The 18,361-nt window shown below is 35.3% G+C and overlaps 1 protein-coding gene and 1 long non-coding RNA gene across 3 annotated transcripts in view; one reads left to right on the top strand and one right to left on the bottom strand.

The window, feature by feature from the left end:
• LOC116290899 (uncharacterized) overlaps window positions 1-18,361 on the top strand; it is a 36,628-nt gene that overhangs the window by 8,294 nt on the left and 9,973 nt on the right. Inside the window, exon 4 of one of the 2 annotated variants that reach the window (XR_016119743.1) lies at window positions 3,329-4,022. The exons of the other annotated variant lie outside the window; for it this stretch is intronic. This is a non-coding gene — a long non-coding RNA (uncharacterized LOC116290899). Of the gene's footprint in view, window positions 1-3,328; window positions 4,023-18,361 lie in introns of those variants that run through there. 2 annotated transcript variants of the gene reach the window in all.
• On the bottom strand, window positions 2,169-17,656 carry LOC148911245 (uncharacterized). Its single transcript, XM_089029673.1, has 6 exons — window positions 17,592-17,656; window positions 11,335-12,149; window positions 10,426-11,034; window positions 8,019-8,127; window positions 5,607-7,192; window positions 2,169-4,780 (listed from the first exon to the last, which is right to left on the bottom strand). The coding sequence occupies exons 2-6, from the start codon at window positions 12,097-12,099 to the stop codon at window positions 4,187-4,189; spliced, it is 3,663 nt and encodes a 1,220-aa protein (XP_088885799.1). The 5' UTR covers window positions 12,100-12,149; window positions 17,592-17,656; the 3' UTR covers window positions 2,169-4,186.

The following is an 18,361-nucleotide window of genomic DNA, read 5'->3' as shown; positions in this document are numbered from 1 at the left end:
GGGGGAATGTACGTGGTTTAGCTACAGGAAGCCCGTAGACTAAATTTTCGTAGAACAAGCCATACAACGAAAGAAGTCATTGATAAGCCTCGAAACTTACCTCGAATTTGCTACCAACTATAAAATAAATATTAAAAAAAAAAGAAATGAATAATAAATGAATGAAAAATAAATGAATGAATGAAAAATAAACAAATCATTGAAGCAAGTAAAATATTATAGAGATAAAAATAATCTATCTTTATAAAATATATTTGTTGTATAATAATTAGTACCTTATGGTGATAATTGATAATTACTCTAATTAGGCACATTCGGGGATAGCTTAGATCAGAGAGGATGTGCAAATCAGTTCTTAGATGACACTCACACATTGAGCGGATAGTTGTGTCAAACAAATTGGTTTGTAAATCCACCCTCCCAACCTTGGAGGCCTTTCTTTTAGTTTATTGAAAGCCACTTATTATATTACCCATCACCTTTTGTATTGAATTCAAAATACTATTGATCAAATTTAAGGTTCTACATGGACTTGCTCCATTGTACATTCAAGAACTTATTGTACAAAAGCAGCATAAACGTTATAATTTAAGATCAAACGAAGGTCTAACACTTCAGTATTTTTCATCACGGTCTTACTCGACACTGGGAGATCATGCGTTGATGGTTGCTGCGCCAGTTCTATGGAACCGATTGCCACCTATTAGAAACACTGACAGTATAAATGAATTTAAAAGCCTAGTTAAGACATACCTCTTTAAGCGTGCATTTTTTTGTTGACTATTAACATGGAACTTATTTTTCAATTCAATTTTAGATATTTATAATAATAGTTTTTTTTTTTCTTTTTTTTTTCTTGTTTTTTTTTTTGTTTTTTGCTTTATTAGTCTTAGCTGTAAATATATATATATATATATATATATATATATATATGATCTTTTCTTTTTAGTTGTAAGTTTTGATTTTGTAAAGCGCCTGTGTACATATCCAGATGGAACACATGCTATATAAATACATTATTATTATTATTATTATTACGTAAACAAACTAAGTATAAAGAACTGTTGAATCCTAACAATGTTAATGATTTCAAGAAAATTATTTTTATAAATTTGTCAATCAGTGCGTTAGGAGTTTTTTCTAAAGAGTCAACAACATTTCTTGAAATGCTAGCTGAACTTGGTTTCGATGATAAAATCATTCAGTATACAATCAAGAACATTACATCCATTGCAATAAGAGCAACATATTACATATTTTGTTGTAGGAATAAGGAAAGGTCAAATCCTGAATTGTTAAACTATCAGTTTTTTTTTCTTTTTGTTGTTTTTTGTTTGTTTGTTTTTCCTTTTCTTTATAATAATTTGTTGTGCTTGTTAATGTTCGTTTGATTGTATTATTCAAACTTTTCTTCTAATTGATTCAAGCAGAAAATTGTAAACTGCCTAGGTTATAGTGAGGTTTACAGTTGTGTGTAAGAAAAATCAAAATAAAGTTTACATTATTATTATTATTATTATTATTATTATTGTATTTTGTCCTTGTGGTCAATAAACAATATTTTACCTAAACATCTATAGTCTGTGGTTAACAATAATATAGGGAGTAATTTCCTACAGCTTATTCTCTGAATGAGTTGAACACTTTAGGGATTTACTACTGTGATTTTAAAGGATTACAAACTTCTTTACATGTCAATCTTTATTTTAAGAAAACAAAATACAATTATTTTTCCAAAAAATATTTGTTGCAGTAAAATACCTAGTTTTACTAGTTGATTCTTTTTTTAAAGTGCCTATCGCCCTTCTGGCAATATTCACAGTATTGATTCTACAAGGGGTAAGATGTTGGAAAAAAAACAACTAACAAACAAAAATTATAGTTTGAGTGCGGCTTCTTGAAGTCATAAAGGTTTTTCTATGCCGTATGCTAATGCTGTGACGTATGAGGAGTAATTATTTATTTTACCACAATTGTAAATTTTCTCGCGCGCTGATTGGTTAAAAAACGTCGTAAATAAGAGGCCATACCAACAAATGGCGTCATGCAAGATTTAGTGCAGTCTATTTCCTAGAGTTTTGTGAGTTTTGTAGTAAAAAACAAATTTACGATGGTTTAGCGGGGTATGTCCTCTTATTTACCACGATATGACGCCAAACGTTGGTCAAAATTAGTTATGGACCCACTCGGCTTACGCCTCGTGAGTCCATAACATTTTGACCAACTTTTGACGTCATATCGTGGTAAATAAGAGGACATACCACGCTAAACCATCGTAAATTTGTTAAATATACAAAACCTTACTGGCACAGATAAATTAAATTTGAAATACGTCATTGTTATTCCTATTGATCTTATAGAAATTATGGCAAGCTAGTTTTCACATAGAAGCCGGTGTTTAGAATTACAAGGAACAACAAATAACCATAAATCCTCCTCATACGTCACAGCATTAGCACATGACATGGAAAAACCTTTATAACTTTAAGAAGCCGCACTCAAACTATGAAATTTTTTCAGGTTATTGGACATCTTACCCCATGTAGAATCAATACTGAGGATATTGTCAGAACGTGATAGACACTTTAAAGTGCTTATAAGCCTTACAGGATGCCCTCATAAAATATATAAGAATGGGTCCAAGGGTGTTTCCATGGCAGCACTTTAACCAACATAAGTTTCAGCCATTTTGGGATCATTCTCACAGAGATATTTTCAATAATTTTATGATGATTGCACTTTTCACTAGGTCACTTAAGTGACGTTATCATTTTGTAATATTTCTAGGTTGAATATCTCGGTAACAAAAGAGATAGCAAAACGAAAGTAGGGGCCATTATTAGGGCTTTCAAATCAAGAATGCATCCTGGAAGGCTTATGAGTACTTTAAACAGTTTTGCTCTAAGGTTCATTTTTAAAATAACTTTCTTTTTGTGTAATTCCAGAATATATCCATACCCCACATACGAAAATTGGAAATTCTAGTGGGGAGGGGGTTCAGAGAAACAACAAAATTACAGAGTTTGTGTGGAAGAAAATTGAAAGTTCCTGGGGGTACGAGGGTCCTTTTACCAATTCCATTCCTTGATGGGGGTATGGATATTTTCTGGGACTATAAACATTGATTTATTCAATATGAAAAGTACGCTACAAAAGCACTATAAATTTGTGATACTGAAAATGATATAAAAATATAGGTTTGTTGCTTGTGTTTATAAAAAACTATGAATGCAGTCAGCTGTTCTTAGAAAAAATGTTAGCCGATCAGAATCAAGAAAATTTGCAAAACTGAGGTGCCATTTTTCTTTTTGAAATTATGGATTTCCAGGCCATCAAATGAAAAAGAATAACATTTCTAAGAGGTTGATAACAGGGACAAAATAACTGTGTTTTATATATTTTTGAAATGGTGGGTACGTCTTTATTGTTCGTTTGTCACTTTTCCCAGGCTTTATGACACCTAAGTTTTGCAGTGAAGTCAATTCTATGTCACTATTTCAGATCAGCTGGAGATACCTCACACATATTCTATACCCAATGGACTAGAGGCAGCTGCTCAAGGAACTACACATTGTACTTATTATATCCACTACATTTTTCAATCTATGCCCCCACCACTTTTAAGGCATGATAACACAAGCAATTTTCTCTGCAATTTGTCTCACAATGGCTTTGGGACACAAGTTGCATAGAACATTGCAGTGAGCAACCTGCAACGCAATTTGGAAAATGTTGCAAGGCAAGTTACAGAGCAATGCCATAGAATAGGATTTGTTTCTATGTTGGCAATGATTGCAAATGAGATGCACCATATCATCATTCTTGCACCTTGTGTTGCAACTCTGTTGCAGGGGTTGCAGGGCAGGTTGCAGAGAAAATTCCTCAGTTTATATGCACCTTTAGCACGACTTGTCTAGTATATTTTCTAATCTAAGCCTATACATGTATGCATCACTGTTAGCATTTGTTTGTGTAGAGGGAAAGGACCTTCAAATGTCAAACAATAAAACAAATATATTGTGTTACTGCCTCTTTTCAATGTTTTTATGATCCAATAGGTCCTTTCAGTCGATGTGAAAAATTTGCTAGCCTTCAGCATTAAGACTGCCATGCATAGGAGACCTCTCCATATTGACTTTAGTTATATCATAATGTTGTGGTTACTTGTATTTTAGTTGCATTGTTCTCATACTGCGTCAGGGATGCAGTTTTGGAAAATGTCTTCATCACCATTATTATTATTATCATCACCATCATCACTAATATTACCACCAACATCATCAACAACACCACCACCACCATCATCACCATCATAACCACCACCATCATCATCAACATCATCATTATCATCAACATCAATATCATCAACAACAACATCACCACCACCACCATAATCATCATCACCATCATCACCATCACCACTACCACCATCATCATCACCATCATAACCACCATCATCATCACCATCACCACCACCACCACCAACCATAAGGTCTTGAGCTTCCTCAGTTGATTCAACATCATCATTATCATAGTCATCACCATCATCACCATCAACATCATCACCATCATCATCACCATCATCGTCATCATCACCATCATCATCACCATTATCATTGTCATCATCATCATCACCATCATCATTATCACCATCATCATCACCATCATCAATATCATCATCATAACCATCACCATCACCACCACCAACCATAAGGTCTTGAGCTTCCTCAGTTGATTCATTTGCTTCCTCAGAAGTGGTTTGTGATGTGGATTCGTCTCTCTGAATTGTAAAAGTAAAATTTTTGATTAGAAATATGATCAAAAGTCAGTGTTTTATTAATTTTTTTAGATTGGTTTATAAATTATTGAATAGGGGTGTATGGGTGAAAATTTAGTAGCCTCTAAAAGAAGGGGGATTTCAAATAATTGATGAGTATTGTATTTTCTCTATTGAGGCCCCGTCCACACTATGCCAGATAAATTTGAATCTGAATTTTTATTTATTCGGTTAGGCCTACTGTCCACACTAGTCCTAGCGAATCTGGAACAATATTCTTCACCGAAAACGAATTTTTTCGAATACGGTCTTCAGAGTGGAACAATTTGAAAACGCTGGCTAGCCGTATTAGTGTGTACGGAGAACATTTCATACCCGAAATTTTTCGAATTTAATGACGTCATGATTGTCATAGGAACATGGCGGGAGGGCTAAAAATTCACTGTGGGCTCAATTTCAGCTTCGTTGCACATGTTCAGATGTGCAATGATGCGTTTTTGCCGCCTCTGATTAGACAAGTGTGGACGCAAAACATTTTATCCGTTTACATGTGTGGACGGAAAATTTTTTTTTGGGTTTTGGTGTGAAAGTTGCGGATTCAAATTTATCCGGCATAGTGTGGACGGGGCCTAAGACCCCAGCCTCTAACATCCCCCCTCAACCCTGAAACAAACCCTGGACTGATCAAAGTCAGGATACAGCCAACTCACAAATGGTCTTAGATTACAGACGATTTTTTAAATTACAGTCATTTACACCTAATGAAGTTAAGGCAGTGACTTGGTCTTAGATTACAGAGGATTGTGCAATAGCTCAGACACCCACTCACCTCCACATAAATACAACATTCATTGCTGCCAGTGTCAGAACATGACTTCTGTTCCCCTTTAAACCTGAAGGCAGCATTGTGTGTTTTGACATCATAAACATCAGCGGGAACACACTGAGCTCCTTTGTAAAGCAGCCCAGATTTATCATTAAAAGATGATGAATTGTCCTGATCTGGTAACAGCCTTTCATCGCAAACGGGCCATGTTTTCGCCAAAAAAGTAACACCTGCTTTTGTATTGCTACAGGCAGGGAGTGACAAAAAAGGTATTGCATTGTTAGTTACTTGAGTCCGGGAGTACACTGATCGAGTTAAAGAGGAATCATTCGAATGTCGGGCAAGGAATGAAGAGTCGACACCAGAAACGATGTAATCATCTCGTAAAGACTGTACACCTATTGTCTTTGGTCTTGCACCCTGGGATATCCAATCAATATCCATGTCTTCTGTTTCTTTGACGATGCTTAAACATTCCCGATCCCTGTTGTCCTGCTGCGAGGAAAACAACGGATGAATCCTGTCAGATTTCAATTCAGCACTGCAGGCCTCATCTATAACCTTGGAGACGTCATGTGTTCTTGTTTCCCCTTTATATACTACTTGTGTTTTGACATCATAAACATCAGCGGGAACACACTGAGCTCCTTTGTAAAGCAGCCCAGATTTATCATTAAAAGATGATGAATTGTCCTGATCTGGTAACAGCCTTTCATCGCAAACGGGCCATGTTTTCGCCAGAAAAGTAACACCTGCTTTTGTATTGCTACAGGCAGGGAGTGACAAAAAAGGTATTGCATTGTTAGTTACTTGAGTCCGGGAGTACACTGATCGAGTTAAAGAGGAATCATTCGAATGTCGGGCAAGGAATGAAGAGTCGACACCAGAAACGATGTAATCATCTCGTAAAGACTGTACACCTATTGTCTTTGGTCTTGCACCCTGGGATATCCAATCAATATCCATGTCTTCTGTTTCTTTGATGATGCTTAAACATTCCCGATCCCTGTTGTCCTGCTGCGAGGAAAGCAACGGATGAATCCTGTCAGATTTCAATTCAGCACTGCAGGCCTCATCTATAACCTTGGAGACGTCATGTGTTCTTGTTTCCCCTTTATATACTACTTGTTCGTTTTCATTACCACACCTTATTTTGTTTGATGTGTCGTCATCACTGCCTGTGACATCACGTTTGTTTCTTATCCTATCACAGTACACGTCTTCTGTGCCATGGCTAGATTCTTCACTTACGATGGAATATCGAGAGGGCATCCGTTCTGATTTAAAACCAAAAGTAATGGAATCTCGCGGTGTTCCTTCAAGGGACACGTCTTCTGTGCCATGGCTTGATGCTCTACTTACGATGGAATATCGAGAGGGCATCCGTTCTGATTTAAAATCAGAAGTAATGGAATCCCGTGGTTTTCCTTCGAGAGAAACGTCTTCTGTGCCATGGCTTGATGATTCACTTATAATTGAAGATCGAGAGAGCGACTTTAACGGTAAGGATCCAGGAGGTGTTGAGCCCCATGACGTTCCTTGACTGGAAAACCCTGACGTTTCAGTGACGATAGAATCTTGAGAATACCCTGTAAAAACAAACCAAACTGAAGTATTAATGGCTGGCAAATGATAAGCGTTTCTGAGTAATTTAGATTAATACGCCTTGCACCGTGATGATCTTATTGAGCGCAGGAGAAAAGCTTAAAACCATTTTAAGACAGAGGAGAAGTTTGCTTACACACCAAATGCGGATGTACAAAAACAAGTGCAAAGAGGGACACAATTTGGGTGAATTTGCTCCCTTGTTAAATTTCAAACTAAGGAACTCCTTGCCTGACTGAGCACTACTCCAGAACGTAAACCATCGAGGAGACATTTGACAGTGTTACTCAGGAACATGTTGAACGTCATTGCTTACTTAAAGGATGCAAGAATGCAAGAAGGCTATACAATACAAAGCACTTGACGATAGCATTTTCGCATCCGTTAGAGCCATTCGCCCCTTGTATGAGAATATGTAACTAATTCATCTCTTTGCCCCGACCATAATGCTTTTCATGGCCACAATGTTTTAACTTAGAGAAATGATATTCTAGGGGTATCCAGTCAAGTCACCTTAGAGTCAAGTCACCTGGAGTTGTGGTCAAGTCGCCTGCAATGTATGGTCAAGTCGCCTGGGCGACTCTTGGCTCCGGGTGACTTGACTCTCAGGCGACTTGACCGTAATTCACTCTAGGGAATGACACATGGCCTAAATGTGAAAACATTATGCCCAAGATAGGAGGTTCTTCAATGGATGAATTTAGAATTTCAGTCCTGGACACTGAAAAACATCGTGGAATTTATGAACTTCCTACGAGGAACGGCTAAGCAGCCCTAAAAGCATGTCATCAAATAAATCAAATCACTGACCATGTTCTCTTTGGCGATTCTTGAATGCAATGACATCATTCGATAATCGTGATTTGCGGTCCCGTTCAAAGTCAGCGAGTCCTTTTTCACACAAAGATTCTTCATTAGTCTACAGAAAACAGTTTCACAAGGTTAGTAAGTTGACAAATATACCACTTTGAGAAACAGTGTTTTATGTTTTACTTTGAAGCCTCAACTTTTCTGGAACGCGTAGTTGGTATAGAATAATTATAGTAATTATGATTATGAGATTATATATCATAATTTGAAGGTTTCTATTTAAGTAGTTTTGTCAAACGTTTTTGTTAAAGACCCATTGCCACTTACCGTGACGCACCGCGGTCACAGATGAATTTCGTGGTCCATGAAATTCAAAGATTCATATATTGAATAATTACTTCATATTAAATCCTTTTCCAACATAGCACTAAGGCACAAAAATGATTCTTTTACATTATTTTAAGAGTTTATTCAAAAGGTTGGAATTTTTTTTTCAGTGGTGACACGATTGAAAATGTAAACAAATTGTGATGCATCACGGTAAGTGGCAATGGGTCTTTAACAGTTCATCTTCAGGACTAGAGATTATAATTATAAATATATACACACACGCGTGATGTTTTTTTTACACGTGACATTCACGCGACGTTAATTTTATACCTGGCGTTCACGTGACAATGTTATTTTTACATGTGACATTCACGTGACAATGTTATTTTTATCATGTGACATTCACGTGACATTGTTATTTTTAACATGTGATATTCACATTACATTGTTATTTTTAACGTGACATTCACATGACAATGTTATTTTTAACATGTGACATTCGCGCGACAATGTTATTTTTAACATGTGATATTCACATTACAATGTTATTTTTATCATGTGACATTCACATTACAATGTTATTTTTATCATGTGACATTCATGTGACAATGTTATTTTTATCATGTGACATTCACATTACAATGTTATTTTTATCATGTGACATTCACGTTACAATGTTATTTTTATCATGTGACATTCACATTACAATGTTATTTTTATCATGTGACATTCACATTACAATGTTATTTTTATCATGTGACATTCACATTACAATGTTATTTTTATCATGTGACATTCACGTTACAATGTTATTTTTATCATGTGACATTCACGTTACAATGTTATTTTTATCATGTGACATTCACATTACAATGTTATTTTTATCATGTGACATTCACGTTACAATGTTATTTTTATCATGTGACATTCACGTTACAATGTTATTTTTATCATGTGACATTCACGTTACAATGTTATTTTTATCATGTGACATTCACGTTACAATGTTATTTTTAACATGTGACATTCACATTACAATGTTATTTTTACATGTGACATTCATGTTACATTGTTATTTTTATCATGTGACATTCACGTGACATTGCTATTTTTAACATGTGATATTCACATTACAATGTTATTTTTACATGTGACATTCATGTTACATTGTTATTTTTATCATGTGACATTCATGTTACATTGTTATTTTTAACATGTGACATTCACATGACAATGTTATTTTTAACATGTGACATTCGCGCGACAATGTTATTTTTAACATGTGACATTCACGTTACAATGTTATTTTTATCATGTGACATTCACATTACAATGTTATTTTTATCATGTGACATTCACGTTACAATGTTATTTTTATCATGTGACATTTACGTGACAATGTTATTTTTATCATGTGACATTCACGTTACAATGTTATTTTTAACATGTGACATTCACATTACAATGTTATTTTTATCATGTGACATTCACGTTACAATGTTATTTTTATCATGTGACATTCACGTTACAATGTTATTTTTATCATGTGACATTCACGTTACAATGTTATTTTTATCATGTGACATTCACATTACAATGTTATTTTTATCATGTGACATTCATGTTACATTGTTATTTTTAACATGTGACACTCGCGTGACAATGCTATTTTTAACATGTGACATTCGCATGACAATGTTATTTTTATCATGTGACATTCACATTACAATGTTATTTTTATCATGTGACATTCACGTTACAATGCTATTTTTTTACATGTGGCATTCACATGATAAATTTTTACACGGAACCAGGAGACCTTCAGTCAGGTTCTTCTCTAATCCAATCAAAAGGCAGAAAAGTTAAGTACTCTAATATCGGTATCCAGGGCCCACGTTTGTTTCTGAAAAAATTATGGCCTTGTATTTTGTCCCCTGGTTCCTAACAGTAGCCAATCAAAAAACAGTTTTGCCAGAGACCAAAAGGAACATGGGCTCATGAAGCACAAAATGTACCAAAAAGAATAAGTTTGTTGAACTATATTTATAAAATAACTTTTAAAAATAACTCTCTTTACCAGTTGTGCTGGACCTGTTTGAACATTCATATCCCTGTATTGGACCAAACTCAACGCGTCAGTTTGAGTGCACTCTTCTCTCAAAATTGGCAACTCTTTTTCCCCAGCAGCATTGTTTGAAGAGCAAAAATCTTGCCTACTTTCTGGCAATGGAAAATACCAGCTTGGCTGGTCCGACGAATCTTTTCCCTCGACATCATGGTTGTTAAGCTCTTGGTTAAATGATTTTCCAATTGTTTCTTCTTCGACGATGCGACATCCAGCGCTTTTGATATCTTCATCAAAAGACATTTCCCTTGGCTGGTCATTTGTTTGATCCTTCATTAAGACAGATACAAGATCTGGTCTTTGGGACTCAGCAAGGAATTCTGCTAAGTCATCATTAGACAGTGACTTTAAGGTTTCTTCCAGTTTATAATCTTCATAGTTGCTTGGTCCTTCCTGAGGTCTCCTTTTCTTTGCAAACAAATTTTCTGCAGCTCTTGCTCTTTCTTCATCAGAGCAGATGTTCTGTACGAAATGGCTCCACAACAATGACATTCTCGCTTTCATTTCAGACAGTTGGTCAAGCAACATTCCTATACGAGTGCACAGTTTTTGAGTATTTTCCTGTTGAGGTAAAACAAAGGTATAATCATCAATCAACATTTTTCAGCCTCCCAGTTCACAATAAACTGGACAGCCCGAAATGCGTTCCCTTAAAATGAGAAATACTTCGTAGATGCTGATTTTTAAACAAAATATTTTGACAAGTAAATAGACCTTGGTTGTGGCTCTTATAACTATATATAAAATGGTGGTGCAGTGTCATTAAGAGACATTAAACAAAGAGGGACACCAGTTTATTAGTTGCCGTTGCCAAGTAGTGCAACCTCCTAAATAAGTTTTATTTAAGTTTCTTTCATTTACCTGGAGGTATTCAAGCTCAGAAATAAGCCTAGCAATGGTTTTGAATGGCTTCTCGAGAGCATCTTCTTCTTTAACAAGAAAATTAGCATTCTTATCAATTTGCTCATGAGAAAGTCTTTCCCGGGCACTTGGCTCTGTCTCACTAGACTGTAGTTGTTCTACCTCCACATCTTTAAGATACCAATCCTTTAACTTCTCTACGTTTCTTTTGTCCTCTTCCGTTATAGGAGAAGTAAGGTATTCACAGACATTATTCTCCCAAGCATACACTGTTTCCAAATCAGTACCAGAGATGTCTCTCAAAATCCTTCTCAATGAACCTAAAATTTTTTCCCAGAAGAATTTGAATTCTTCATCCGTAAGTTTCGCTGCCTTTTTGTTTCCATGCATGTATATCTGGTTTCGATAACACTTAATTCTTACTACATCTGCAGACAAGGACAAATCATCGTCATTGGGTAAAGCATTCCATCCCGTTGGCGGAGGCAGAATATTGCACTTTTCTCTCAAAACTGTGAAAATCAAAGTAATATCGAAATCGAAGCACTTTTCTCTGGAAGTTGTGACGTTCGCTGGTTGAAGGCACTTTTCAATTGAAATCGTCATGCGAGGTGAAGGGGTATTGAATAATGAAGAGCAACCAATCGTTGGAGGGCAATAAACATCAAAGAGCTTTATCAAAACAGACGTTCCTTCACAGATCAGCAGTCTTGTTATTCTCAGATAATTCAGGCACTCTTTGTCATGATTGAAAGATCCTGCCATATTTTACCAATAATAAATGAAGAAGATTAAGTCCACGTCGTATAAGTCAACTGAAAGAAAGAATTGCAATTTAAATGAATAATGATTTTAAAATAGCATAGCTCAGAAAATTACAAAGGTACTCCTGATGTGTTTACAACTATATGCAGTTCTCCCCGTTCTGACCCAGGAATTCTCTAAGTCTTTCCAAGGGTTTGAGTAAGAATTTTTCTTCTAACTCAATCCCTCAAAACTTGAATCACAGGTTTTTAAAGTGAATAGTATGCCCTAATTCTGCATTGATCTTTAAGAGGCCTTTATAACTTAAGGTGACTGCCTACTTTTGGAACAAATATTAAACTTTTTTTTAAACTTCAATTTTCCGAATTGAAATTTAATGCTGATTCCAAATCTGGAAAGAAAAATTGGGTTTCCCGAGCTCATTTTCGAGATAATCAGCATTTAATGGAAGCCTACACGTGAGATTTTGGAGCAAATATTGACCACCAGAAGTGATTAGAAAAAAATTAAGATTCATAAGATAATAGTAATTATTTGCAGACTCTATGATTGCACAAATGAAGGCTAGTCAATTATTCTACAATAATACGTGGATATTCTCAACAAAAAGACACATTGGTTTGTCATATTTTGTAGTTTAGGTGCTCTTAAAAAATCTCATAAAGTCAAACAAAATTCCCTACAAAAATGTATTTTTTCATGTGTTAGAATATTTAACTTTTTCTAAAATGTTGATATAACCTAGATTTTTAGGAGTTTATTCAAATAAACTATTAAAAAATAGAGAGTCCCATGCAAAATTTGAGGGTTTTGCTGTGTTGAAGCTCAAAACGCATATGGTTCTTATAATATGAAAACAGACAGTACATTCATTTAAATCTGTGATTGGACTTTCAGTTTGGAGATATTTAAGATATCTCACAGTAGTATTTCACCACGGTGTTGATTATTTTAAATCAAGATCTCATAGTGAAAACATTAATCTCAATCTTATTGCTTCGAAACTTCACCAATATTTGAAAAATATATTTAAGGCGGTTTGCAAGGAAACATTATTTCAAGTAAGTTAGTTAGTTAGTTAGTCAACAAATTATATATTAGTTAAGAGTGCAAATACTAAAAAGCATGCAACATTTTGAACTATTTAGTACTAAATAGCACTAATAAGACAATAGAAAATTATAGCGGGGATAACACTAATATTTAGTTAAGGAATATACAACGTGTGTGTACGCCTACTTGCAAGAAAGTTGTCATCAGAAAATAGAACATTAGTGATTTAGTGGGATAGGAATTAGATTAAAAAAACAAAAGAAGATCACTGAAGCTGAACTTTTTTAATGTCTTTTAATGTATTCCTTTCTCACTAAATTACTAATGTTCTATTTTCGTATGACAACGTTATTGCAAGTAGGTGTATGTCTCTGTACTGAGATATAAACACACTCAAAAGCAAGCTTAGGAAAACCAGGTGTAGCTGTTTCTTTTGCTTTTCGCGTGCTCTACAGCTACCAGAGTGTTAATATCAGCCATTTTATATTACTTTCATAAAATATTTTTGGACAACTTTGCATGAAGGTGTCTCTGTCCTTTGATAGTAGCCAGCCAACCAGCATGCATAATATATTTCAAATATTTTATAAAACTAATTAAAACACTCATTAATAATTCATAAGCATATGGTCCAATTGGAGCCACCATACACGTCATGTGCATGAACCCTCCTACTCGTTTTTTAAACACTACATATAGCACTAATTACACAATAGAAAACGATAGGGATAACAGTATTATTAAGTTAGTACTAAACATGTTTTTATCACTAGAGCAGCCAATAAATTCATATATTCATTTAAGATGATTGGCATAATATTTGTAAAGTGATCAATTAAGTAGTGTTTAAAAAACGAGTAGGAGTGTTTTATCAGGTATAAAAGCACGAGGCGTTAGTCAAAGATCTTTATAGGGTTGACTATGACCTTGATGAAGCTCTATGTCTTCATCTAAACTTGGATGCATACTTCATCCCTGATGAAGTCATCCTCATAGTATTCGAGTGGTCTTTATATAAAGATCACATGTGTCTTTATATAAAATCACTTGAATACTAATGAAGAGGACTTTATCGGGTATAAAGGTTCATGCACGTGACGTGTATGGTGGCTCCAATTGGACCATAAACTTATGAATTATTAATGAGTTTTTTAAATAATCTAAATTGATAATCTTAAATAATAATTCATAGTTCACAGAATTTGTTGCAGTTAATATTCATATTGATAAATATATGTTTTTTATGAGACTTTTAAAAATGCGGATGTCATTTACACTAGGACATTTTTTTCTTGAGCAGATGATGATATTGCACCATTTCCAATTGCATCTGAGTTATAGTGTGGAGCTGGCCTTACCACGTACCTAAAGAGGTTTCAAAAGACAACCAATCTCAAGAGAAAATAGTGTGATAATGTTGACACACTCAGGCTGATCTCGTATTAGTGAGCTAGTATTTTAGATTTAATATTTCAAATCAGCCTTCGGCCTTGGCAGATAACACAGCCTCGGTCTTGATAATTTACGATATCATGCAAAACCTCATCCAATAATTGCTTATTATATAATTACTCTTCATGTAGTCGTGAGTCTGAGACAATTTATGGGCCTCTACACAACCTTTGACCACAGCAGTTACAACTGCATAGTCGAAAATCTGACCTACACAGGAAAAATAACTGGATTCCCAAATTGGGAATTTGTTAAGAATTTCCTTGAATTCCCAACGAATTCCCATCCAATTCCCAAAGAGAACGAAATTGGGAATGTGGCACTGATTCCCAATGTTAGTTTGTTGGGAATTTTGTTTTTCTATTGGGTACTACTCTTCCCAGTAGACCGAGGTGACCTACACAGGAAAAATAACCGGATTCCCAAATTGGGAATTTGTTAAGAATTTCCTTGAATTCCCAACGAATTCCCATCCAATTCCCAGAGAGAACGAAATTGGGAATGTGGCACTGATTCCCAATGTTAGTTTGTTGGGAATTTTGTTTTTCTATTGGGTACTACTCTTCCCAGTAGACCGAGGTAGCGTCTGTTATGTTATCCAGAAGTACATTTCAAATCGACCACATGATGCCAATGTTGTACCACATGGACATGTTTTTTACACCACGTGATCAAAATTCAGTCAAGTTTTAATGGTCGATTTGAAATGTACTTTCGGATAACAGAACAGAACTACCTCGGTCTACTGGGAAGAGTAGTATTAGAAGGAAATTCCCAACGATAAATCCCAATGTTGGTGTTCGAAATTGGGAATTCAAGGAAATTCCCAACAATTATACTCCATTTTACAGTTCCATTCAGTGACCATGATTAATAGTTCCTAGCCGAGGCTGGAGTTTCCGCGCATAGGAAAACTACAGTTTATCATGCGCGGTAACTGCAGCCTCAGCTAGGAACTTTTATAATGGAACTGTAAAATGGAGTATTTGGAAATCCGTTTTTTTTTCCTGTGCTACCTTAGACATACCACAAAAATACATCGGAAATTTGTTAAATACCTTAAAAAAGCACGACACAAGGAGGTTCTTTTATATTTAGTACACCTAGTGGCCTGTGTTGTTTGTCATAGATCAAAATAATTAGAATACATTTTCTCCTTTCTGAGAATTGAGAATTATGATATTACCAAAGTTAAAAACCAAAGTAGATAGATTTTCCATCTACCAAGATGCATTTTTTTAATAGAGTAAAGGAATATACCATAAGTACCCTTATGATACACAATTGCAAATTTTAATTAAAAGGCCTTGGAAAAATTCCTAAAGACAATGATGGGGTTTTTCATGTTCTTTTTTTGCTAGCAGTTATTTTCCCCCACATTGCTTCATAAATATATACCCCATCTTTCAATTTTCAACTGTTTTGATACACTAAAGTACTAAATGATAAGATGGTTGTTAGGAGTATGCTTGTATCCCCACCCATAAAATGATTACATCACTCTGGGTATACCTTCCTGGTAATTGGTTTATCATTAATTCCTTTTGTATTAAATCAGTTTTCCATTTATAAACCTAGGACTGAAATGTTCCTTATGAGTGATACTGAGGGTGAGACCTTTGTTGTGAAAATATTTTGGAAATAAAGAAAAGAAATATTTATTTATTCCATTGTATGTGTTTATTAAAATTAATGATGACCACTTTCAGGTTATGATTTTTCTATATCCATCTATTGAAACAATTTCTTCTGTCTCAAGATGCAGAATAGCTAGGTTAAAGCTATAGTAGAATAACCCAGCACCCACTTGTGACAAGATTATACAAAAAGGGCTGAAATAGTTTCATATTGAAAACTTGTTTAAAGTTTTATTATGAAAATTGGTAAACCCAAACCTAGTTTTTGAATCGACAAGAAGATTGGTAGAACCAGGAAAAAATATTTTGACATTTCAGATCTAGTATGTCACTCAAAAATAATTCAATAAACAAACTTTAGATTGAGATTTTTAAAAAAAACACCAGAACAAAAAAGTCAGTTTTGACATTTTGTAGAAAATGTGAAGCCTATTCAGTACAAACTTAAAGACAATCTTCCAATGTTTTCGACGAGTTTTTTGGTAAATACCCTTTAACTAAAGACTTGAACTTGGGTAGGTCGAGGATCAGAGATACATAAAAATGATTTCCAAAGTAAAAGAAGATATTTATCCTTCGTATGTATCACAACATTTCATCATTGACTAAAGCTTTTACCCTCAGTCTTAGCACTCCTCTAAACCAGCTCTTCGAAACAGGTGTCTCCTCGTCCACGAATACCTTTTATCACGAAGAACTTTATTTTTCAAGTACTAATAACTACATTTGGAGAATTCCAATGGAATAATTTTATGTTAAAATCTAATATAGATTATAATCGTCCGAGTTGAAAAAGCAATAGTTGATTGTACTATCAATATGTCTAACTTCGAATATTTTATTACTTTGAAAGGGAAAATCTAGCACGGCCGAACTTTAAATTCAATGGTCATTTGCAGTTACTTACAACAGATATTAATGAGTAAAATATCAAAATTTTAAGCTTATCTCTGTTGATCTGACCTTATTTTTGACTAAAACGTAAACATGACCTACATCAATTTGTTTCACAATTGTCGACTTTTGTACCAAAAAGCAATTTAGTATATCTCGATAAACATCATGTTGACCTCATTCTAAACATCACTTCCATCCTCTAAGTACTTTTTGAATTACACTGTGACTGATCTATTAGATATTTTGGTTGCTAGTAAGCTGTAAAAATTATTCAAAGTCGCAGGTTTTTGAAGCAAGAGCGACTTCGCCAATTTGTTTTTGGGATTTTCGCGCATCCGCACGCGTTTTTAAGCCGTGTCGTTTCCTTCTACTTCGAAATATCGATATACACCTCTCTATCTCTCTAGAGCTAAGCAATCGAGGATTTTAACAGAGCATGCAACTCAAAATTACCTGTGATAGCTTTTTTTTTTAGACTTTTCGTCGACTTTCCAGTACTCTTGTTTGCTACGTACACTCTTGACTCTTGAACCGATCTAATCTTTTCAGCCCATCGGAGGGGGGCGGGGGGTACTCCCATATATTTGCTATACGAGTATGTGCCGCCCTATAGGGTATGGTTTTTCGGCTTTTGGGTCTGGGGTAGGGTATCACTTTTTGACATTTTGTCTGGGATAGGGTATCATTTTAGTCTGGGATAGGGTTAACGATTTGGTCATTTTTGTCTGGCGAATAGGCTACGCTTTCTGCCGACACAAAAACGATAAAAACGTTAGTAAATATTGATTGCAATCTATTGAAAAACCGTCTTCTTCGTCTTTTAGTCTGGGATAGGGTGTACAATTCTAAGTTTTAGTCTGGGGTAGGGTATGTAAAATCAAAATTTTAGGTCTGGGATAGGGTCAGGGTTTTGAGGTCCTGCCGGCACACCCCTACCCAAGTTGGGGTGGTAGTACCCCCCTCCCCGGGCTTTTCAATCTCAGTTCGTCTCGGTTTAGGACTTGGTGCAATCTCGTGTGCTGACCATGAGGAACATGGGCTCTGGGTACGAGATTGGACTTGGTGGTGCAATTCCATATAGTCCCCGGGGGGGGGGGGGGGGGGGGTACTCCCATATATTTGCTATACGGGTATGTGCCGCCCTATAGAGTATGGTTTTCGGCTTTTGAGTCTGGGGTAGGGTATCATTTTTTGACATTTTGTCTGGGATAGGGTATCATTTT

The sequence above is a fragment of the Actinia tenebrosa genome, unplaced genomic scaffold (assembly GCF_029948245.1).
Source record: "Actinia tenebrosa isolate PJP-AT-01 unplaced genomic scaffold, QUT_ActTen_1.0 PGA_scaffold14__42_contigs__length_11649687, whole genome shotgun sequence".
Taxonomy (NCBI): domain Eukaryota; kingdom Metazoa; phylum Cnidaria; class Anthozoa; order Actiniaria; family Actiniidae; genus Actinia; species Actinia tenebrosa.
The sequence above is the reverse complement of the archived record's forward strand: the minus strand, read 5'-3'. Positions and strand labels throughout refer to the sequence as shown.